The 24,948-nt window shown below is 36.6% G+C and overlaps 1 protein-coding gene across 5 annotated transcripts in view; it reads right to left on the reverse strand.

Annotated features, from left to right (window-relative positions):
• The window catches only part of DOCK4 (dedicator of cytokinesis 4), a 247,923-nt gene that overhangs the window by 107,229 nt on the left and 115,746 nt on the right, over positions 1-24,948 (reverse strand). For all 5 annotated transcript variants that reach the window (XM_068669485.1, XM_068669481.1, XM_068669483.1 and 2 more), the window contains 5 exons: positions 22,987-23,068; positions 22,287-22,347; positions 20,262-20,394; positions 18,686-18,774; positions 3,708-3,833 (listed from right to left, as the gene is read on the reverse strand). In XM_068669485.1, coding sequence (XP_068525586.1) covers positions 3,708-3,833; positions 18,686-18,774; positions 20,262-20,394; positions 22,287-22,347; positions 22,987-23,068 — 491 coding nt within the window. The remainder of the gene's footprint in view (positions 1-3,707; positions 3,834-18,685; positions 18,775-20,261; positions 20,395-22,286; positions 22,348-22,986; positions 23,069-24,948) is intronic.

A 24,948-nucleotide genomic window follows, 5' to 3' on the forward strand; every position in this document is an offset into this window, starting at 1 on the left:
GAGGAAGTGGTGGTCAGATCTCAGCAGTGGTAATGCCACAAGCTGAAATCCTAAACCCAAAAAGGGTACCTATAGGTAAATGGTATCTGTCTATGAAAATCTGTTGAGATGTCAGTCAATAGGACAATTGTTTATACTCTGCAGTACATTTTATGGACTAAGGCATTTGGAGGTGAAATGCTGTAAAATATATATACTATTTCAAACGTACATCTCTAGCTGTTTAAATTCAGAATTCTCTTTTATATTATATAGAAAGCTACATAGAATAAATTTCTAGGTAGAGTTTCAGGAAATAATGGTTGGGCTTAAGTGTATTTCTTAGTGAAAAAATAATTCTTACAGAAATCCACAAGATTTGTTTACTTTATGTGCTAGTGTCTCACACTGAATGGATTTTGGCTGTACCAAGTAGTAAGACAAATACTAACAACAGTAGCACTATTAATAACACTCTATCTTAAATAAAGTAAACCAGATGCAGTTCTAGTTTGACAAGCACAACAAAGTAAGATGTGCAACTATATAGATGATTACCACATGATAGCTTACAGTCTGTTTACAATTGGCAGCCCTAGCAGAGAGCTCTGGCCCCTCCAGTAAATCTTCACTCAGACAAACACCTGTGCTATGGTTTATTCTGATTCTAAAATATTCACACAACACATGCTAATGATCAGGCTTCTTTAAGGAATTAGGTATCTTCCACACAGATGCACACAAGTGTATGCGTATGTGCCAGAACATGTGAGCATAATACACAGCACTGATGTTAGGCAGTGATGCAGATGCTGTAAGTTAAATTTGAAACCAAATTCCATATGAGTACAGAATATGAAACAGTACAAAAAGCAGGTACAGTTTTGTATAGAAATATAAAAAAGGGTTCTCACATTCTATCAACTACTATGTACATTAATTTAAAATATTTCTCAAAAAGTTTAGCATGTTCATAGACATCCAGTATACTTATATAAGTAACAATGAGGCTATCCGTCCTTTCAGGAAACGTAGAACTGATAAGATAGAAATTCAGAGTGTAAGCACAGTTGTCCTTTGATGTGTAAAGCTTTCCAAGAATATTGGCTTGCACATCTGCCAACTGCCACACAAGGATGATGGAAAGGGGAGTACTAGTGGTTGCACATAGCCTGCCCTTATATCCTTGTTAAACCTAGAAAATGTATATTGATTAGGCTCATAAGATGAGATTTTTACTTCCTCTCCTTATTCTGCCATCTAGCATAGAGTGAGTTACCTATTTCACAGCCTTTTTTGAATCATATATGCCTTTTTTTACTCATCTACTTCATGTCTAACACACTTGAAGTTCTTCATTAAAAAAATCCATTGGTCCTGAAAAGAAGCTTCACCCTGTCAGTCTCCACTGACATAAAAAGTATTGCGCCATGAAAAATATGTATTATTATTGTCATCAAGACTCTGGTATGGCACCTATGCTGATCCTAGTTACTTTTAGAAGCAAAACCTCTAAAAAGAAAAGGACTGATACAATGTAAAACAAAGGTCAGTTAGAGTTTAAATATGCCAAAATAGGAGATGGACTTAAAATTTTGCACCTTATACAACAGATACTTCAGTTTAGCAGCATGTAGTATTTCGTACTAAATAATTCAAGACAGTCTCATTCAGAACCCTAACCTAAGTGCTAATTAGCCAGAGCAACACACTCAATTTCAACAAAAAACAACAAAAAAGACCTAATTAGTGACCATTTCCAGTGGCAAAAGATGAAGTTCTCTCATTCATCTCTGAAAAGAGACACTAGAGAGAAACAAAATGAAAGGGGAGCTTTAAAAGAAAAAATAATTTCAAAGGCTAGGCTCCTGCAGGCATTTCACTGCCTAGAGCACATTGCTCTGGTTAGCCCTTGGAACTTGTTGTTAGAAGAATGAGATGATTATTTCTCTTTAGGAGAAATCTCCTCTGTGCCAGCAAACACAGACTGAAAGTTGTACTTTTTCTAAACTGAGGTATGCATACATTTTGACCGAAAAAGCAGTACACCAAAATCCATCTATTATTTTTTCAATAAAAAAGGACAAAACGAGCATGTGCATTTCTTTGAATTTGGCTTGGGAAACTCCTTGAGGAGCTCACTACACAGTACTCTGCTATAACATGCTTTTAGCAGTTTAGTACATCGAGTTATTTCACAAATGGAAAATGAGAACTAAGAAAAGAACTGAGAAAATTTGATAACACAGAGAAGAAGGCCATTAAATCATAGATAAATAATGAGTAAATGGAGAAAGATTTCTTAATGGGAATTATACTGTGCTTTTTGTAGCTTTGTAAACCTGCTTCCATTGTTATCAGATGTATTATCTACAATACACATTTGATTCATAGGACAAATTCAACAGTCACAAAAAAAAAAAAAGCTTAAAAGCCTTAAGACTTTGATTGAAGACTTCCATTAAACACGAGTATATAATCTACCTCTAAATTAAATGGCACCAGGCTTATGCGTTTTACTGTTCTAAATATCGTGGTGACATCAGCAGAATATTTTCATAATAACAATAAACCTGTTTTATTAACTTGTGCTCTGTGAAAATTTTAAGTGATTAGTAGTACTGATGAGGGATGCAGAAGGACAGATGTTTAATTGGCAGTAAGAACACAAGAGTGAATTCTCAATTGTCAAGTTTCAGGCAGAAATTCAAGAGAAGTACATGCCCATAGCTAAAGCCGAGTCTCATTACTGAGTTTTAAATGCCTATTATGACTTCCTTGATTAGTGAAGCATTGAAGCTTACATATTCTTGCCTCAAACCTCAGTTTGCTTCTGATTTATGTATAAAGGAATGCAAAGCATGTATTTGTAAAGAAGAAATAGTCCCTATTAAAAAACTCCAAGTCCTGAGGATGACTTACATCTGAGAGAGTCAAAGTACTGCATGTGGACTCAGAGCTGAAACAAAGATGTGAGCTCCTCCCTCCAACATTTTTCAGTAACACAAATATCTTGCCTAACTCATCTGCTTGTAAGAGTGCTTTTCCTTTAAAAAGATACTGTCTGTATAACTTCCTGCAACCCATTAAACTTTAAAAAATAATTCATTGGAAGGAACTATAGATATTACCTTTGTCTTCTTCCTATATTTGCTTCTTCATATACATATTGACACATTCTTTCAACCTTTCTTCCTTCAAGCATTTAAACAGGTTGAAGTATATTCTCCTACAATCTGCTCAAAATATAGTTTCCACATCCCCCCATCCCTACAATGACCTATTTCCAGTATCTCTATCTCATCAGTTGAGGCACAAACCTGGTGAAACCAGAAGCTGTACAGTGTCAGTAGAAGTCTGTGAATCTTTATTTAGGAAGTAACCAGCTCTGAAGAACATAATGTTCTGCCGGTTATTGCCTTCTCTGTGCAGAGCTCAGCAGTCTTGGATTCAGTCATCTCTACTTCCATAAAGTAGGGTTTCATCTCTCAAAAAGAGACTGCTATAACTGTATGCCCTCTTGAAATTGATGTAGTAATTATCTAATGTGATGGGGCCTCTGGGATATAGCTTTCTTTTGTTTATATCAGAAAAAAAAAAAAAAGTTTATGGAAAAGTTTAAGGATTTTTAGAATGAGATACTTGTTTTGAAAGCAACTGAAAGATCAGTAACTTCTCATTAGTTCTTCCTCTTGCTGCTTATGGAAATTTCTTTCTTTTAAACTTACCAGGCATGATAATATTGGAAAAACCTAGCTTCCTTGTTATGGATACCCCATGGGTAAACATGGATGTATACTCTCTCCGAATCTGTTCTATGTCTCCATGAAGCAGCTGAAGAGAAACTGCCAGACCTGAAAGTGAAGAGTAAAACAAGGGAAAATAAGACATTCAAACAGAATGTGATCATACTTCTTCAAAACTTTGTATGTTTGCAAGTATATATCCATTCCTGACAGGTCAGACAACTGAGAGGAAGTTCAGTTATATCAAGTTATTATATTATTACTCTATGTTATATTATTACTATATTATTGTATTATTACAAGCTATTATATTATTATATTTAGTAATATCAATAGTATTAATGTATTTGGGAATGGTGTCAACACCCAGAAGTCCAGAAGGATGAGAAAACAACTACCCATGAAAAAGAATTAGCAAATTATTACTGATATGTAACTTAACTACAATGACACGTCAGATCAAGATTGTCTCAATAGAGACAGACAGAGACCTTAACTGGAAAAAAAAGTTAGAGAAATGTCAATTAGGAGAAATGTCAATTAGTAATACTTGCTACAACTTAATTTTTTCATTTACTTCAACACAACACTGCCTTCATTGGTATGTAAAAAAAGGTGCAACCATGGTTCTCCGTATCCATCAGAAAAACAGAGACATCTCATTACAAAGCATCATTTCACCGTATACAAAGTAATACAATTATTCATCCAAAATTTGAAGAAACAAACTACAATAAATAAATCAAGCTTAATCAATATTTGTTACATAGGCAAAGTAATGCCATAATGACTGAAATTACTTTTTTTTTCTTTTTTCAATATTCATCAGGTTTAATCAATCGTGCTCTTTTCTATGTTTGCTAATAGACATGCAAAATGCAAGAGTGATAATATAATCATTTCCCAACATTTATTGCTCTAGAATTTAGGAAGCATAACTTCACCTATTATATCTGCAGTATACAAAACAAATTGCAAACACAATACTTCATCGCTGCTGAAACTGGCAAAAACAACAGGCATGCCTTTTGGTTATTTCAAATATAATCACCAAGACAAGTGTCAGGATGATAGAGTTTGCAGAGATTAATCTGCCCTGACCTTCAGCATTACTACAGCATATTATGTGTCAACAGATCAAAGGGAAGATAAGAGGAAACTTTTCATATACACTGAACAACTGGAGATAGAGACAACTCTGATTAACTTCAGATTAAGCTTAAGTAAATAACAAACTGAACAACAAGGTCAATGGTCCTTTGGGCTTTGGAAGAAATTTCCCCTATGAGCATGTAACTGTTTAATTGAATGAATTTACTTGAAGTCTGATGATTCTTAAATCGTAACCTGAAAGATCTGTCCTAAGTACTACTAGTTCAGCCTACTTCCTGGAAGACATCAGAGGCTTAATTAGCATAACACCTTTTATGTTCTTCCTCTTATCTACTCTTATATTTTATAATTTTGGCAACTCCAAAATTATATATATATATATATATTTTACAATTTTGGCAAGAGAATATGATGCTCTAACCAGACTTCAATTCTCTTAACATGAAAAAGAGCTCACCTGCGCGTCTCCAAATCAGTGCATAAGCAAATATTACAAGGAAAAATGTTAAGTCTATTCTAGTTTAAAGACTACATTTAATAATGGACATTAATTATCTTGGTAATGGTAGTTTGTTCTGTGATTAACCACTTAAAAACTTCTAGGGAGTAGGGACAATTGCCATCAGTGTAGACCAGAAAACAAACCCTTGGTGGCCTGCTTATGTCTGTGGTGGTTTTACCTTGCTGGGCAGCTGAGCTCCACCACAACCACTCTCTCACACCCCCTCCTCAAAGGAAAAGGGGGAGAAAATAGAGTGAAAAGGGCTCAAGGTTGAGATAAGGACAGGGAGATCACTCACCAATTATTGTCATAGGCAAAACAGACTCAGCAAAGGGAGATTAATGAAATTTATTACCTATTACTAACCAACTAGAGCTGTGTTTCAATTCAGGCTGTGGGATTACATATAGCCAATTCTATATACAGTAGCTACATCTTATAACTATTAGATACAAAGCACAAAGCATTCATATCAATGTGTGTTGCACTGTAAAACTGAACAAAGCTAAGTAAGAGCTAAAATAAAGTAGATGTAATTTATTGTTTTGTCATTAGATAAATGCTGTTACAAGTCAAAACAAATCTGCAGGCTGGCCAAGACAAGTCCAGCCTGTCAAAGCCAGAGAGGTCCTGAGGACTGTGCTGACAGCTAAACACAAAACCTGTGGCCAGCTATATGCAATATCAATTCCATATTTATGGTCTACAAAAATACCACTTGACAAAGAAACTAGACACTCACCATGACCGAGGAAGCATTTATCTGAAATACAAGTCACGAGGAAGAGGTATTTGCAAAGACAGAATAATTCACATTTTACAAGGGACACTTTACAAGTTTGTATCCTTATTATAAATCAAGTTACAAGGCTATCAAATTGAGTTAACTAAGATCATTTAAATTAGGCAGACACACCACAGAGCCACTCAGATTTTTATAACACTGCCTGCACATTCAATTGAAGTGAAGAGGAATTCGCTCAGACACACTGCAAAACAAAGTGCAATGAGGAGGCACCGACTAGTTGAAAGAAACCACCTTCTTCACCAAAATATAAGCAGAATTTTGTGTATCTCTGTAATGGCTAGAAAGCCACTGAACTCAATTTGCAAGAGATTATAGCCATCTCTAGGGAGAAGGAGGGAAGGGGGGAGATAAGATTGCTGCTCTGAGAAAGGAAGGTTTCATCACCAGACAGTAATGAGACAGAGTCAAGATGGAGCAGGCTTCCAATTTGGTCTGTAGCCAATCTGAGGGAGATGGAGAAGATACTCAAAGAAAAGGAATGCAATGAAAATAATAGAGATACTCTTTTTGTATAAGGAAATAGAAAGATAATTCATTAACTTTTCTTGTAAGAAAACATGAACGCTTTTTCTGTCATATGACAAAATTAGTATCCTTTAGTTTCAATTAATTCCACTCTGATGATGAAACTCAATACCAGTTTTTTCTCATGTAAGTTCCTTCATTAGACTATAAAATTATCGGCCAACTCTATTGAGTTCAGCTTCAAAAAATATAAATATATAAATAAAAATTGAGCATTCCTGCTGGAACAGCTGTACACGTACAAAGCAAAATAGAAAACTATAATATGCCACCACAGGTGGCATCTGACAGTGGCTGATATAATCATTGAAGCACTTATGAGACCTAGAATCTCTCCAAAACCTCATTATTATACGTTTTCCATTTCTAGAACATTTGGAGCTAAAATATGAGAATAAAAATGATGATCCAGTCTCTAAATGACTGGCATACTTTCCTTAATTAGGTACACGGTCTAGTTTTGTCCCCTTTGAAAAAAATCCAATTACTTACCTCATGTTTAAAGTACCTCCCTCATAATTAAAACCTATTGTGTTAATTATCATTCTTCACTTACTCCAGTTTTGAAAATATTACTACAAAACTCCGTGTGCTACTGGAAACAAATCTTCTTTTATTTCTTTTGCAAACACTAGAGACTGCTCACAGCTAACTTGTACTATATTTCATCATGGATGATTTTTATCATTCAGATGATAGAGAATACAGAAAATTGACAAGCTGCTGAATAAGCATCCTGTATTTCTGTTAGATACGTGATTTTTAGCTTAAGGCAGCTTTTATACTGCATTATTGATTTCTGCAATTAGTTATAACAAAAGGCAACTGTTCATTATACTTCCACATCACTTATTTGCATTTGAGCTTCTGGAGGAGGGGAAAGCATTTACATTCAGCTTCTATCTACTGGCAACAGAGCATCCTAGATCATATTAAGAAGAAAATGCCTAGCAGCTGCTCAGGAAGCTGACAGAAAACAAAAAAACAAACAAACAACCCCCGTCCCTCCCCTCAAATCAAACCAAAACAGGCAGAATATTATTCAGAAATGTTTGTGTTTTAAGAAAGGTAATAAAATAAGGCATCTGTCCAAATAAAGCTGCCTAATGGTGTTAATATTCTGGAAGCATACAGGTGTTCACATTTCTCATAGTATTTAAAATGCCCAAATTACAATTCTAAAGATAAAACCAGTAGATTTTTGTATTACAATAGGTGAAAAAAATCTTTCATTGGTTCATTGTGATATGGGAAAAATAATTGTATAAATCTTGTGAATCTGATTTTGGTTACAGCAAAAACTGTGCAGTAAATCCCACAAATTACAGTCTGGGAACAGAGAGAAATAGAGAGGTAAATTCAATCCCTGCAGGCCTCGTTAAAGGTTTGATTGTGATTATTCTGAATGAGCAAACTCCAAACTCTTAATCTTTCCCTCAACTTTACATTTTTTTTTTTTTGGCTCAGTAAAAAAGAATGAAAGAAAAAAAGGAAAAAAAGTCTCTGCAAGATTTTTACAACTTTCTTGAGGCTTACAAATTAAATGAACTCTTGTGCCTAAGAATTTTGCCAGAAATGCTATCAAGAGAGAAGGTTTTTTGTTCCCTCACACTTTTTTTTTTTTTTTTTTTTAATTCACATGGAAAATAAATGCATAAATGCAAATAGAATTATATTATCACAGGAAAACTGGCTTGGAATTTCTTTACAGGGAATAGCACGGCACCTCAAGTATTGCTTGCCAGAATCACCATGAGATGAAGGCTGCAGGACCAGAAGGCTAAGTGACTGTTCTAGTCTAATCTCCTTATACAGGCAACTGGGTAATGACTATTGTAGTCTAATCTCCTTATACAGGCAACAAAGATCTCAGCAATAATTTCTCCAGTTCTTACCTGGGTAAGCCCATTAATGCCCTTTTTCTATTAACAATGCACATAGCATGCCAATTCCCATTGCCACATTATATTGTTATATTGCAAAAGCAAATCATCTTGTTCAAAAAAATTACAATTACACTTTTACACAGCTTTGTTAGAATAGGCAGTGCACAAAACAATTTGACAATTTTCAGTGTATTATATTGCTTTCGTTGCAAATAATATACAAAAGCTTCTAGGAAAACACCCGTTTTTTTCCTTCACAAAGTGCAGCTCTGTCATGCAAACAACTTTCACGCAACTGCATGAGAAATTCCGGTACATGGCATGTTTCAAATTAAGTAACAGATAACATTTGACTGAGACCTCTAGAAAGTGTTAAAAACTTTTAAAACCATAAAATCCCAGGTAATGTTAGCAATGAATTTGTAACTATGACCCTTGGAGGAGATAAAATCTTGCATGAGCATTCATTAAATTTATCATCTGAAGCTGTCTTTAGACATATTATTCTTTCAGTAGATAAAGTTAAGAAAGTCAATAATGTTATATAATAGTAATGAGCAGAGTAATTTTTTGGAAACAGCTTAGGAAAAATTCACTAATAAGACATAACCCTGTGAAAAGATGGAAATATAAGCCAGATACACCCGTTATGTAGACTTATCTGGGAATTTCCGGGTGCCAGATCAATCACATGCATAACTGCAGTATTGAGATGAACAGCAAGTTATTTTTTTGTGTGTGTCACTGCATTGCAGACCAGCACATTTTTCATTCTTCTCTAATAACTAAGTCTTTTTGCAACATCTGAGAATACGGGTTGAATTTAACTTTATTAGATTATTCATTTCCAGCACAGCATAGAAGTCATGCTACATAAGGGACACTTATGGATGACTACCCCCAAAAAATTGTCTTGAACTTGACTTTTGAAGTCCTTTTGGTAAAACAAGAACCTTCACAGACAACAACACAAACTTGGACTGCCATGTAAATATAGAAAAGTATTTCTGAGTGGTTTGTGAGTCTACCATTTTTATGGATTAATATCCCAAAACTACCATAGTTAATACTACATACTGCATGCTACATTAGGTTACAAACATTAAATATACTTCCTTATATTAAGAAAAGTTCTACAAATCCCCGTCTAAAAACCTGCTCCAAAACTAGCTTGTCTCTCATGGACAAATGATCTTGAGAAACAATTTATGTGCAAATTCTGTGTATATTTAATCGTTCAGGTTTAGCATTTGTTGAGAGCAAAAAAGAATGCTTTAATTCATTGTGTACTTACAGTGAAGCACATACAGCTTCTGCTCTTATTTTAAATGTATTTCAAATAGCAGCCTTCAGTGACAACTAATTCTTAAACACATCAAAATAGAATACGCAATCTCCTTGTCACAAAATTTAACAAAAGATTAAAACTGGCAGATTAATAAATTGTCACAGAACTAAAGTAATTAAACAAATGCACTTGCTGTTTAAATGCTAGTGATGTGTAGCTACAGAAAACATTTCAGAGCACTGCTGACACATCTGTGCACTCTGCAGAGAACAGACAAATGCCAGAGCTGTGCACAGATGCAGGGCACAGTTTGATGTGATGAATCATAAGCTCAGGAGTTACCTAGAAGTTATGTACTTTGTTCTGTTCCTTCTTCTTTGTCAGGTTCATGCTACCAGTCCTGCCCTCATTCCTCCTCGTTTTCCATTAGCCATTACTCTACTCATCTCTCCACCATGAGTCTACACCTTCTTGTTGTGGCCAGCAGCTGCTCCCAGCAGGGAATGAACACGTTGTTTCCCATCTGACATTACACGCATAGATTCACAGGAAGAAGGTTTCCTTGCAACAGCTCCAAGGGGGCTAAGTTTGTACTCCTACTGCTGGGGTAGTGTCTTGTAAACAGAGCTGCACTACTTCTTGTATGCAGAAAATACTGTGTGTATGTTACTACAGCTCTGTTCACAGAAATATTAATTCTATAAATTATTATGCTGAGCTACCAATTCCCTGCTACACTTGATCTCTTGCAGCTTTTCATCATACGAAGTGTGAAAAAGTGATGTTCCTGATGGAGCCTCTGCAGTTTCACCACTGGAAGGTATATACTAACTCTAAAAGGCTTCCCCTCTGAATCGAGTAATTTATAAGCCAAAGCTTACCTCTGATGAAATATGAAACAGCCAAAGTATATTGTTTTCCACCTGCTTTTTTAAAAATCTCCAGGTATTTGATGGTAACCATGGAGAAAAGACATTATTAGACTGTCAAGAAGTTGATGAATGCAGAGAGAGGTGAAGGAAGACTTAATGCCCCAGAGTACGTACTTCTGTTTCTACCCAAATGCCTCCACTGCCACATTTGTCTCAGAGCTTGCATCTTGTCTCATGCCCTGGGCTGGTCTGCCTTGTGGCTTGCCTTCTCCAACCAAGTCTTACATGACCACTGAGCTACCCTGAGTTTCAGTACCAGCTGATGTTATACGTGGGAACAATAGTTCCCCAAAATAATAAATTGTTGCTTTATGAAGCTTACTTTGGTCTGGTTGAATTAAAATAGTAACAATGTAGTGGGATTTGCCTTTGAAGGAGCAACCTTTCTGCTCTTCCAAACAGCTAGTTCCCACGAAAACAGAAGCTGTTCTTCCTTCGAGCTGGGGTCAGACCACATGGCCCCCCGAGGTCCCTCCCAACCCAACTTACTGTATGATTTGATGAGTAACTTTCCCCTCTGATGACAGTTTATCCTTCCTTACGACGGAATTCTTGGCTAACATCTGGTAACAACATGGGCTTCAAGTCCTCGTCTGGGCATTAGGCAGTTGACAACTTACCAAGCAGCTTTCTTTTGTTAAGCAGCATCACTTCAGACGACCCTATGCCTGCAGATTTTTATGCAGCTATCATGGGAACATGTTTGCATTTATTATTGACAGTGAAACATCAATTTGAAGAATCTACCTGTGCATCTTCCTCTTTTTAAGAAAGATATTTAGTTTTGTGGCTGACAGGCTTAGGAACATGTTTTACAAATCAATCCACAACCCAGATTTGCCTGAAGAACAGCTTCCCAACTCAGACCTTGTCTCTGCTATATTCAAAATAAATTATTGTTCCTGCCTACTACTGAGTACAATAAAGTAATTTCTGATTTTATTCTTTTTATGATCCCAACTGTATGTAAGAGGGCATACACGATTGATGTAGATTTTCCAAGACCTGTATTCCGACTGTATTTCGACTCCTATGCAACAGATGAAAATTTAATACTGCTACCATGTTAAAAATCAAAAAATTGGAAAGAAACATGCTCAAGCCAGAAGTGGTAAGAGAAATCCCACCATTTTCAGTGCGTCTCCTCTATAGTTTAAGGCCCTCCCATCAATTAAAGCTAATGTGTAATTACCAGTGTTTTCAGTGGAGTCACAGAGCAGTTTTGGCATTACTACCACCACACTGCATTCGGTAAACATGCAATTAGGTTACCTCACCCTTGTCTAATTCATCACAGCCCTCCAAAATAACGGCACAGGAAAAGACCTTCCCATTACATTTGTTATTTTTGTGGAGTCCACGTAAGAGTCCAAGGCTACAAAGCAGCTAGATATGCTTGTGATTTCTTACACCAGTAACTTAATCGCTGCAGGACTTAAAAGGATTTTCACCTCCTTTGCTGTAGCAAGTGAAAAGCATGTGTGTCCTTGTCTTATCTCTCCAAAACTACTGCATCAGGCACATGTGGCTTTTTAAGACTTGTTATACGGGAATCTAAATTGGCATTTACACAGGAGCTTACACTTGGAAATGTCAGGAACCTAAAGTAAAAACTGGAGCCAAAAGGAATGTCTTGGATCCTCTTAGAGGAAAACAGAGCAATCCAGTCTTTCTTTTCAAAGGAGGGGTAAGAAAGAAGAACTTGCAAGTACATTTAAAATCATTTTTAACATGCCTTTTATAAGATAATTCATTAGGGAGAATATTCACATATAACACAAGACCGAGGTTTAAATCTCTCGTCTGTAGGATTTGCTAAGATGACATGAGTACAGATCTCACTTACGAAAATCATGCACTATTCAGCAGGTTTTAGAGCCATTTTCACGCTCCCCATGGTATAATGAATATTTTCTGATTGTATACAGAGCTGAAGAGTTGCTGCAGGGAAGACTGAGAAGCCAAGTGATTAGCATTCTCACCTGGGACATGTGAGATAGACTGAAAATCCTTTTCCAAATCAGAGTCTAAACCAAGACATTTTCTTTCTTTTTTTGAAGAATGTTTCAATCACTGGAGTAAAAAACTTTTATGGTAAACCCAGTGAATATTTATATATTCCTTGAAACAGCACAAGCACAAGACCCACAGCAATCAGCTGCAGCTTTTTTTTTTAAGCCTAGTGCTCAGGCAGCTGAATCCAGACCACCCGTATCCTGAGGGAGCAAGTGCCCTGGTTGCACCAGCCACCCACCCATTCTCAGCTTCAAGCAGTGGCAGAAATCAAAGACACCTTTAGGTATCCACAGGAAGATCTTGCACGTGAGGAGGTTCTTTTAAAATGCTGAGCATTTAAGGAGGGATCACAGCAAGGACCGTTACTGTTTAGCAGTGTAACTTGCTCACAGTTGCAGGTAGGTGATTTTTGCAGACAAAACTCTCCACCCTCAAACCTCAAAAGACTACTCTAGTCAGTAGACATTCTTTCCACCATGGTGTGCTGTATTTAATAAGTAGTGTTTCAGCTTTTGAAAGTATAAAGAACTGAGGGGGAAAAGAAAAAAAGTAGCACTGTAGGCATGGATACAAAGTTATGCATGATAGAAGAATCAGAAGAAAGAAATCCACAACTCTGTATATGTGTGTACAATCAGAGATGCGCTCACTGACTTTCCTTTATTATTTCTGTATAAAACCATACTGAGTAACAAACAGATTTGGCCTTGTTCTTTTGCCCCTTGTCCTAAAATGCACTTCAAAGCATTTTAAAAATCAACAGGCAGATTCACTCACGCACAGCAATTCTGTGGGCAAATGAAGCAGCTATTATGTGATCAATAACAGTTTACAAGGCACTTTGTGCATTAGTGTCTGCTTTATTAAAGAGAAAAGCAGTCCACATCCAATACTATTTATTCACTGAAGTCCCAAGAAAGGTCCAGAGTATAGCTGCAGACACACAGTCAAAGAATTACGTCTGCAACCATGACCCACACTGCAAACCCTTCAGAAAAAAATTGCATTTGACAGAAGCCCAAGCTCTGATGTGAGAGCAAGAACGTTGTCTAGGCTTCACTGTCTAAAATACACTATTACTTATGACTGTGCCATCATAGGCAATATTTTATTTCTCTGAAATTACATATTCCTTTTTGAAACTTTTCCATCAGAAAAAAACATAAGGTTAAACCTGCTTTATTTTTCCAGTTTACTCCAGTTTTTGCATTTTAAAATTCAGACAGCTACAATAAGAAGACAACAAACACACAGAAGTTCTGTTTGCTTATTTATTGCAGCCTCAGCATAGCAGCTGTATAAACTGGAATTGCCCGAATCTGAATGAACTGCTTAATGAAGGTAACAGTGAAATGCCAGCCTCCGACAGCATGAAAAGAAGGGGATAAAGGACAATTTGATACGGCGCTTTGAGATAAGCCATGAACGGTTTTCTGTATCTGCAGTATACATTTCACTGATTTTTAGCCCTACAGATACAGAAATATAAATGTGGTTTTTTTCCTTGCAAGATTGGTGTAACTGGGTGTGATCTTTATGTGGGATTACTCATTTTCCACAGACTTTTTTTTTTTGCAATAAAAAAAACAGAGTAGCTAGTCTTTAATTCTAATGAAACATAATATAGGAAAAATAGTTTTTAGTCAGCTCCACCTTAGAGATTAATGAAACTTGGTTTGTTTAATAATTAAGAAATCATCTAGATCGAGCAGTATTTATCCTACACATAATACACCCCAAAGATAAGAAATAGCAATGCTTTTAATGCAGCAGAGGCTGTAGTACTTGGCCTTTACATTCATGGTATAATCTCTTATATGAGGCAACCAGCTGTTTTCCAGTAAGCTGATTCCTGACACCAGCAAGAAAATACCAGAGGTGACTGGAAATTTGATCCACTACCTGCTACAGTGTTTGTTTTGCCTGAATTTCCAGCAAAAAACACACTCCAGGTCCCCACTCTAGCAAATGATGTCAGCTTATCCACAGGACTGAGTCCTACCAATCCTGCACCCACTGTGAATGGGAAAAGGAATGAACATTTGTCCCCTGATCCTTTTTGGGCTTTCTGCACTGTCATTTGCCTTTATTCGATCCTCTGTTTTAGATGCAAGCAGAGAGTAAGATAGAGGAGGATTCTGCAGAAGAATTGTCATGTGTTAAAGTAAAAAAAAAGCACATTTGGGGGGGCATGGGCTTGAATGTTAAATACAAAAGCTATAGCGTGACAATTTGCACTTTACATGCAAGAAACAAAATGTTTGGCGGTCAGTTTCAGTTTTCCCCAGAAAATTGGAAGATGTTTTTTTTTTGCTGAAGAATAATGTCAATTCACTGATAAAACTATTTCAGCAGTGGGAGATACCCAACTGAGGAAACTAAAACTATGTGTGAAAACCTGCTGAGCTGGAAGAAACTGTACAGGACAGAATGTTAAGAGGGAACAAGGCCAGAACAGAGACAATAGTCTAATGAATTTCTGCTGTTGTGTGTTGATCGTGTTTCATTTCTTAAGTGTTTATAACATAATTTGAAATGGACAAGTGGGATATAAACCAAAAATTGAAGTTTTCCTATGTTTGGTTCATACCTACAATGTTCCTAAGAGAAAAAAAAAAAAGACCTGTGTTTCCTGTAATGCAAGATTTTCCCTTTCTTCACATTTTTTGAGAGCTACAAAATGGCAAATGAGGCTAGTGGGTCATCAGAACAGCCATTCAATACTATAACAGACAAAGACAGCAGAGAAAAAATACAAACCAGTGTAACAACAATATTTTCCATGAGGTGTCAGCAGAAGTATCTGAACATATTGCTGAAGCCGTGCAGTGCTTTTTCAGGCAGCTAAGCAGTCGCAGAGGAACAAATTTCATGTATGCAATGTAAATAACCTTTCATGGTTTAATTTTTAGTTCCTCAGTACTCAAAGTGACACTGCGGCTCACATCCTCTTTCCCTCTCCAGCCTTTACATGAGCTACTCCCTTTGTCTCCTTCCCCGACAGCATTTTTTCAAAATGTAAGTGGTATTGCGTTTCCCAGCTTTAGTTTCCAGCACCTGTAACCTGGAAAAAGTTCACGTCCCACATGTATTTCATGCTGATAGGCGCATAATTAAGAGTATTCAAATTTATCAAATGTCTCCTAGGACAAGCGGGTATTTAGTGGTGAACTCTTTATTCATGAGAACGGAATAAGATAAGGGATTATATCACAGCGTAAGCAGGTATTGCTGTACAAATGGGCATAAATGCTTTTAAAATATGATTTTTAATCTCAACACACTCCAGATTTCTCCCTTGCCAGAGTATTTCAGATCCTGCTGTTAAGACAGTGAAATCACCACTCCCCTACCATGTTTAAGGGTCAGAAGGGACACGATCAGCAGCAAATGATATACCAGTCTGATTTTAAACATGGAAAGAAAAAGGGCACCTCTCCAACACAGAGGTTATTTCTCTGATGAATTTCAAGTTTTCTTTCAGGCTTGTGGACTCGAGTGTTTTAATCTAAAAATCCCCTTTTTTCTAGTCTCAAATCATTTTTATTTCGAGAAAAAATGAGATAGCATGAAAACATAGGCTGAACTTAAGTTTGGTAATTTTATAAACTACTGAAAGGAGTTAAAAATTGAAAGCACAGGACACTTAGGGCTAACCATCAGCTTGGCCTACGTTACCAATGCAATCTTAAATGGGAAAATGACACAGCTAAAATGTTACAGAGAAATGGCAAAGACAGGTCTAGTCTGCTCCCCAAAGCATTACATTTTTCTGAGCTATGATCATTCAACTACTTAAGGGAAACTAATAATATTTAAATAAATACTTTAAATGAAATAGAAATGTTAGCAAAAAAAAAATAAAAAATAGCATTGCCCCATAGCTCTTGTCAATGTATTTTCAGGAACACTTGGATGAATGTAAAATGTCACTTATTTGGATAATATAAAATTTGGATTTTGGATTTCTGATATAAATTGAAGATTTACTGCTCACCATTCATTGACATTAGAACTGTGTCACCCAGTTCTGGCAAAAGACTGAATTTGGGTACTGTCTTTATTGCTAACGGCTTACATGCACAGACCTACATGTACTTGTATATTCTTCAAGACAGAAAGACTTGTACACAGCAGTTTCTACAAGTTACTGCAGCTGTCTGGTGGTTAACATTGCCGTGCCACCAGCCTTATGGCTTCAATCGTCCCACTGCACACAAGAATCAGCTGGAAGCACACAGCATGCCACATGAGACTACTTTAGCAGCCTATTCAGAAATTACCAACTGTTTCTTTTTTTATTTTTCAGGTGAAGACATAAATGGACAAGTAAAATGTTTCATAGCAATACTTACACAGAAAACCTTGTTTATAAACACCCAGGCACCTTTTGTAAACTGTGAGATTTGCATTAATGCCAAAAGCAACATACCTATTTAGAAATTGAAATATATTTATTCTTTGTCATACATATTGAATCTTCATTTGATATTCAGAGAAAGTATTTGAACAAGTCCTGAATTATGTATTTTCAAACTGTTTCATAGCTTTGCAAATTTGACACAAAAGGTATGCCATCATGCAAACAATGTGATTTTTCTGGGACTCCATGTATGCTTCATTTTAGGCCAAATAAGTGTAACTGAAATAGTCATTTTTAAAGTAGCCCAGTGTACACCGTAGGAAACAAAAAAGTTGCGTGAGAAACAGAAGAGCCTACAAAAACAACCCTGAAAACATCAAACACCGTAGCATAACTTTAAAATAACTTGAAACAAAAGGAAACACTACACAGTGGAATTTATATACATCTGGTAATAATTTTCCCAGATTATTCTTTTATAGCCGCATATATATTCATTTATTACAGCTATTATTTATAATAAAAATGTGATCCATATATAATTACTACCTTTTAAATAATTCAGGTCACCTTTTTCTCTAGACTGATTGTGAAAAAAAGACTAAATTCAACATTATCATTTTTAACAACAAATAAAGCTATTGGTTTCTACGTCAACAAACACTGAGCCTACTCTTTCAGCAGAACCTAAGTTAAAATGTAAACTGTTGATCATATCCACATTAAAGAAGTTAAAATTAAAAGCATTTATTTCTGAATTCATTACTAAAGACTTGCTATATAAGCTCCAGCATAGAAAGAGGTGTTGAATAATTACATAATATTAAACTAATGAACTACCAGAATGACAAAACCAAATGAATATGATTATCATACTTAAGAACACTAAACTTAGTAATGTGCTCTTGTATTTTCACTATATTAATTGCATATTAATTGTCCAATAAGATACGCTACATTCTAAACTTTAAATATATGTGTGTATGTAGACTTTGTATTATAACATTATAAGATCAGAATGGTTACATGCATATAAACAATCTCAGCCCTGATAATACCACGAGCTTTTCTATGTGCTTCCCAGTCATCCACTAAAGATTGTTGAATACACATTTTCAAAATAAACTCCAACATCTCCTTTGGGTTAAGACACCATCTCACAATAACGAAGGTCAGTCATCTCCCATTTCCTAAGTCTCCCAACTGCATTTATTTTGATGATACTTTGTGACACACAGTTGACTACGGAAGACTATTGTTAAGTTCTTAAATATCAACTTTGCATCTTGCTCAGTTAGCCAGTAGGAATGCAGAGAACACTGGCAGGTCTGTAAGTCCCAGTTAATTTTTTATGAAGTTTAATATACCATTTCAACAATGATAAAAATGTAGATCAGAAGCAGAAGTCATCAAGCAATGCAGATTAATAGATTTATCAGCCTTACACATGAACAGCGCCATTTGATTTGAAAAACACTAAGAATGAAAGAAGAAAAAAAAAGAAAAGAAAAGTTGAAATTTACTCACCTGCATTAGAGCCTGTCAAGTTGTAACGTGCATTCAGCTTTTTAATGATGTTTTCATGGATCTGATACCAGTCACTCTCTGTGTTGCACCTATAAAAATGAAATGGGAATACAAGTTTTTCAGACCAGCTTCACCACATATCTACAAACAAATCCTCTTCTGTTCACAGAATTATCTCAGTAGGAGCAAATAAAGCCCCATGAAACTGTGTGTCTCAATGGAAAGGGTGAGAGCACTCTTACCATTTGAGAAAGGCCTCATGGAAATATCTGCTTTGTGTGGCAAAGTGTGGGAGAAAGATAGGAGCTGTTAAGCTCAGGTACTCAACCATGACCAAGTTCATTATCTATATAGATCCATCCTTCAGCTCCAAAACACACAGATATCTGTCTTGTGACACTCAGGGAGAGACACAGAACTCAGGGCTGTTCTGTACCTGTGCTGTACACTTTGAAGTTATTTAAAATGAAACACGATCTTCAGGAGGTAGTCAGTGAAAGGCTAAATTACATTTCAGTATGTATTTAGAAAGTAGCTGCTTTTCCACAAGGAAAAATCTGCCACTATTCATGGTTTAGACTGGAATTAGTCTTTGCACAAAATCTGCTGCTGAGACATGTTTCTTAATCTTTTTTATTTATTTATTAATTTTTAAGAACAATCAGGTGAAATTTAGAAAATAGAATATAATAAGTGAACTTATAAATTCAACAATTTGTTATCCAACAGCAAACACTTATTTGACTTTAACGTCCTGGACGTCTAAACAAGAGCCAGCACACGTTTTCACTGCTGTACTGGATAGCTTTTCTGCAGCACCAACTTCAGCAGCTCTAATTCAGCACAGTGGGGGAACAGAGGAGAAGAGAAAGGCTGCCTGAAAGCCCACCATGCCTTCAGGACTTGAGTGCTAACCCTGGGAGAGGCAGAACTTCCTCTTGTGCATGATGTGTCCCAAGTCTGTGTACTTAGAATAGACCACTCCACAAAACGGTTCTTAGTATAATACCCAAGATCAGCAGGAGATTACATGCACTGTGTTGCTACAAATAGAAAATTTAACTTTATTCCAAATAGTATCTGTCAAAATCCACTATTTAATGAACCATTCATTTCAAAATCTATTTTTGATTTTTATTCTCCAGCATTAACTGCCTTTCACACTTCTGCTATTCGCATCCCATAATAGCTTACCCTGTCGGCTTTTTTCTCTAGTTATAAAGTACTTTCACTAGCTGCCTAAGCAGCACAAGGTGTTTAAACAAGTCTTAAAAGCACTTCATGTTGCCATAAAAAGAGAGCTCCAGAAGCACTTACAAGGATGTGATAAATGCTGAAACATACTCAAAGATCTAAAAGGATGCAACCTTCGTTTTTCATTCTATAAGCACGTAGAACTAGCCAAACTTTCTAAAATGTGACAAAGAAAAAAAAAAAAAAAGAAAGAAATTAGCTACTACTCTCTTTTGGAACAAAAAAGAGCCACAGCTATTTATTCACATTTGCACTTAAAACCACCGTTTTTGATGTAAACCTACCCTAAGATACTTCTAAGAAAAAAAAACACATTCCTTACATGTATACTTTTAAGACGAGGTCATCCTTTGAATCTCCTGCCAGCAAATCTGCAATACTGAGGACTGCACAGCCAAAGGGCCGTCTGTATTGTACGTTGCAGGCATTTTTCTTTTCTCCAGCTCCCATTCGTCCTGCCAAACAAAATACACATTCGATGCATAATCCCTGGAACTGTCTCCCTTAAAACCACAGAAGGGAGGCAGAGAGCAATCCGGCTCGGTATGGTGACAGGTCACAGCAGACGATGCCAAGTGTACTCTCTGCGAATCTGGTCCATCTTTCTCCATAGTACGTTAGGATAACAAATGGTCCGGGAAGCCCATTAAAGATGTGGTGATCTTGTAAGGGCTCAGACCAGAGGCACTGCTCATCCTCGTATGACCTCCAGTCTCCAAACAACTCTTTCTGATGCCCAGTGACAGTACTACTCGAGACACCACCAAATTGAGTTTAGAGCTCAGACATGACAGAGTGTTCAACATTTGCTGTCCAATAACAATTATTTTACCGTGGCTGCTGTTATTTGTGATTTATATGAGAGGTCTTGTGACTGAGCCACTGCAATTTAGAAATCAAATGCTGACTCCAAACAGGCAACAAGCTAGCAAGGGGATAAGTGACCAGCTGCAGAAATCAAGAAGAATGAAACTCTTGAAGGAAAGATAACAAAGAGCAGGAGAACAAATTACGATACGGAAAGAAGGCAGCCAAGGAAAAGAGAATTGAAACAAAATATTTTTCTATTTGATTTAAATTCAATTCATCAATCTTCTCACTGTGTTTTTAGCATACAAAACTGCCCTCTTTCAAAACATTTTATTCAATTGTGTCCTGACAGCTATGTATCTTTCGCACTAAGTCTTAACTTTTGACAAGAAAAGCCTCTGGTTGCAGTTGCTGCAGGGCAATGCCTCCTCTGAACACTCCTATGCATCAAAGCAGTTAGAAGAGTAATTGTTCATGTATACACCATGAAGCATTTTTTTTTCTTATTCTTATATATTCTTATTTCTTTATTCTTATTTTAACTTTTTAGTCTTTTGTTTCATTTACAAACTTGGCATATATTTGAAAATTATACAGTAGGAAAAAATCTACCCGTTAGTGTTCTTTCAAGCATTTACTCTTATCAAACGTACTCGTGTTACATCAGTTTACCACACTTTTCCCCAGTCCTTACCTGTAAAAATACAGTATTTTGATATTCTGATGAAAGAATAGAACAGCACGAAAACTTAAAGGAAAGTTATTCATCAAAGTTGTAAAATAATGCTTACTTTGTAACAAGTTGTTTCTGAACTCAGCACATGTTAGAGAGACTACATTTCAAAGCAAAATACCTTGCAAAAACAGGGAGATGTATCACCACATCTAAGAAGTCAGAAGCAGACCCAAAGACTCTTGCTTCAAATCAGTACAACCCAGAGGATAACTTCTTAAAATACATATGTAACACATGCTTTTCATGTGCTTTTTCATGAAGCTTTTCATGAAGCTTTTTCAAAGCTTCAGCTTTGTTTTGGAGGACATGGTATCTGCCTATATCATTATAAGACTTCCTCCACTGCCTTCCCTCTCCCCCTTTTTAAAGAGATCAGAGAAAAAACAAAATTTATCTGAACAATTTCAGATATACGTCTGATATTATGCACTAGGTAGGTACATTATGTTTCTAGGCAAGTTCTCCTGTGAACAAAATATGTTTGAAATTGCTCTCTTTGGGACAAGAGTGGACTCCTAGCAACAACTCCATCATCTTAAGACAGTTCATATGACACCTTTTTGTTTTGCAATAGTAACAAAACACCTTGCACCTAAACTCAGCAGTACACTTGAAATACGACACAAAAGAATACTGAGAAATCCAAGGCAATTTTCTTATCAGAAGAGAGGCATTTTCTTTAACAAATTTATTCAAAGGCCTAGTTAATGTAACGGAACCAAAAGCTGACCTCAAGCAGTTTTATTCACTGCTGTGTATCTACCAAATGTCAGATTACTACTCAAAGACAATTATACCTACCTATTCGGATAATGTGCACAGTGATATAGATGTCCTTCCTGAGTTCACTGCTACCCAAATCCTGCAAGAGAGCAGAACCTCATTATTTCTGACTCTGATTAAAGTGTGACATTTTAAAAGATCTTTACACATTGCTTTTGCTGCCAGCGAAAGTGATAAATGAACAGTGAGTTCATTTATACGGAATTAACAAATTATCCATTTAACACTCTAAATTGGTGGTCATGCACTTAAAATGACTGTCCTACAATATCATGGGCTAGAATACGCTGTAAAGCAGCATAATTGGACAGTGGGAGGACAGAAAAGACTTGCTGTGTGTCTTGAACAGCAATGATGCCTTTGTGCAGTTCCTTATGTCCTGAAAGTACAAAGAGCACTACACAAACCATCTTTTGGCTGCAAAATGCAAAAGCAGAAAAACTGATTAGCTCTTGTTGCAGGGAGAAAGACTGCTATATATGGAAGTATATATATATGTATATATAAAACATATGGAAGTTTAGATAGGAGTGACCACATATTGCCAGAAAACATTTAGCTTAGGATTTCAGTAATACCCTTTAACCAGGCTTTAGAATTGATATTCATAACAATGTAAAAGCGTAGGGAGCACCACTGAGTCAACCACATAATAATTTAATCCAACTACTATTTTCAATACACAGCACAAAAAAGATTGAGAATAGGAATAGCTCACCACAAAAAGAGAACAGTGTCTTTCAGGCTTTTCTGGACATTTTGGCAAACCATTCCTATTCAGTCTTAAAAAGAATCTTTCACTGTAAGAAAACAAATATGACAAATATGTTGAACAACATTACAGCAAACTAGATCTCATATTGATCTTACATCTAGAAGATGTAATCTTCCACAAGATATAAAAGAATGAAATTATTTCCTTTTAAAAGCCTCAGATGTGACAAGAAATAAAGGAAGACACTAGATAAGGGCTATGATTTACTTAATGATCTAACAAAATTACTGAAAATTCAATACAAACTAGAAGACTGATTTAGTTTGGAAGAATGACATTGTATATCCTGGTGCATACAAAAATGTAAGCAATAAAATCCTTTCATCTTAGAACTGAAATTAGATGTTTATTATGGTGGCATTGATTCTTGCTAAATAAATGTCAACATTGCCACATTTGTATTCAAACAAAGTTCTTTTCAAAGATAAGAAGATGATCCCAGGTAACATTTTTCCTACCTAGCCCTATGAAAATTTCTTTCTAGACTGCACTGATTTTAGCAGTCTTATAAGTTCCAGCAAGGCAAACTTCATTTTCAGAATTCTGTTTTGCAATCTACTGAGGGGTGCTAAGTGGTGTAGCTGATACAAAAACTAATACTGATAGTAGTGAGATACAGAGAATTCTTATTTTAGAGTAGAAGAGGGCAAAAGAACCCACTGAAAGAGAAATTACTCCTTGAAAAATTCCTATTTGATAATAGGTTAATTATGGACAATCTCTTTCCAGTTCATGCATGGGAATAGCAATAATATTTCTGCAGTGAGAGACAGGGAAAGTAGAAACAAAGATGTCAGAAAGGGTAAGCTGTGCAGAAGTGTTACATGTGTTACTTTCACCCCTTTCGCCCCCATCCCTAGCTGGCCACACAGCTGAGTCTGGATGCCCTGTAATGCTCAAAGTAAAAAAGTAAATAAAATAAATCTAGATTGAGTTTATTGCAACTATTTTTTTTCACCTCTTCTGCATATTCCAGAGGCCAAACATGGTATACCACTGCTCTCTACCATCCACAGCTTTTCAAAGTGCAGCTGGAAAATCACTAGGAATATGTTGGATTAGATCCAACTCAATAGAGACTAATTAAATCTTTATTGCACCAGCGTTTGCTGTGTACAAAATCCGTATCGATCATTGACAGAATCAGAGCCATTCACATTGCAAAGGACCTCAGAAGGCCTCTGAGTCCAACCTCCTGCTCAAAGCTGTGTCAGCTGTAAGGTCGGATCAGTTTGCTCAGAGCAGCATCCAGCTGGGTCTTGAAAACCTCCTGTGATGGAGGCTGCACAACCTCTCTGGACAACCTATTCTGTGCCTGACTGTTCCCAATTTTTCTTAAAATCTGACAGAGCCTCTGTACTCTGCTCTGGTGAGGCTGCACCTCAAGTGCTGTGTTCAGCTTTGGGCCCCTCAGTACAAGAAGGACATCAAGGCCCTGGAGCATGTCCAGAGAAGGGCTACGAACCTGGTGAAGGGCCTGGAGCACAAGTCCTGTGAGGAGCGGCTGAGTGAACTGGGGGTGTTTAGTCTGGAGAAGAGGAGGCTGAGGGGAGACCTCATTGCTCTCTGCAACTACCTGAAAAGGGCTGTGGGGAGCTGGGGATCAGCCTCTTCTCACAGGTAACTAGTGATAGGACTAGAGCGAATGGCCTCAAGTTGTGCCAGGGAATGTTGAGGTTGGAAATGAGGAGACATTTCTTCTCAGAAAGAGCAGTCAGGCATTGGGACGGGTTGCTCAGGTGGCATCACCGTCACTGAGGGTGTTCAAGGGAAGGTTGGATGTGGTGCTTAGGGACATGGTTTAGTGGGTGACATTGGTGGTAGGGGGATGTTGGACCAGATGATCTTGGAGGTCTCTCCCAACCTTAACAATTCCATGATTCTATGACTCTACAAATGCTTAGA

Source organism: Anas acuta, chromosome 1, assembly GCF_963932015.1.
Source record: "Anas acuta chromosome 1, bAnaAcu1.1, whole genome shotgun sequence".
Lineage (NCBI taxonomy): Eukaryota > Metazoa > Chordata > Aves > Anseriformes > Anatidae > Anas > Anas acuta.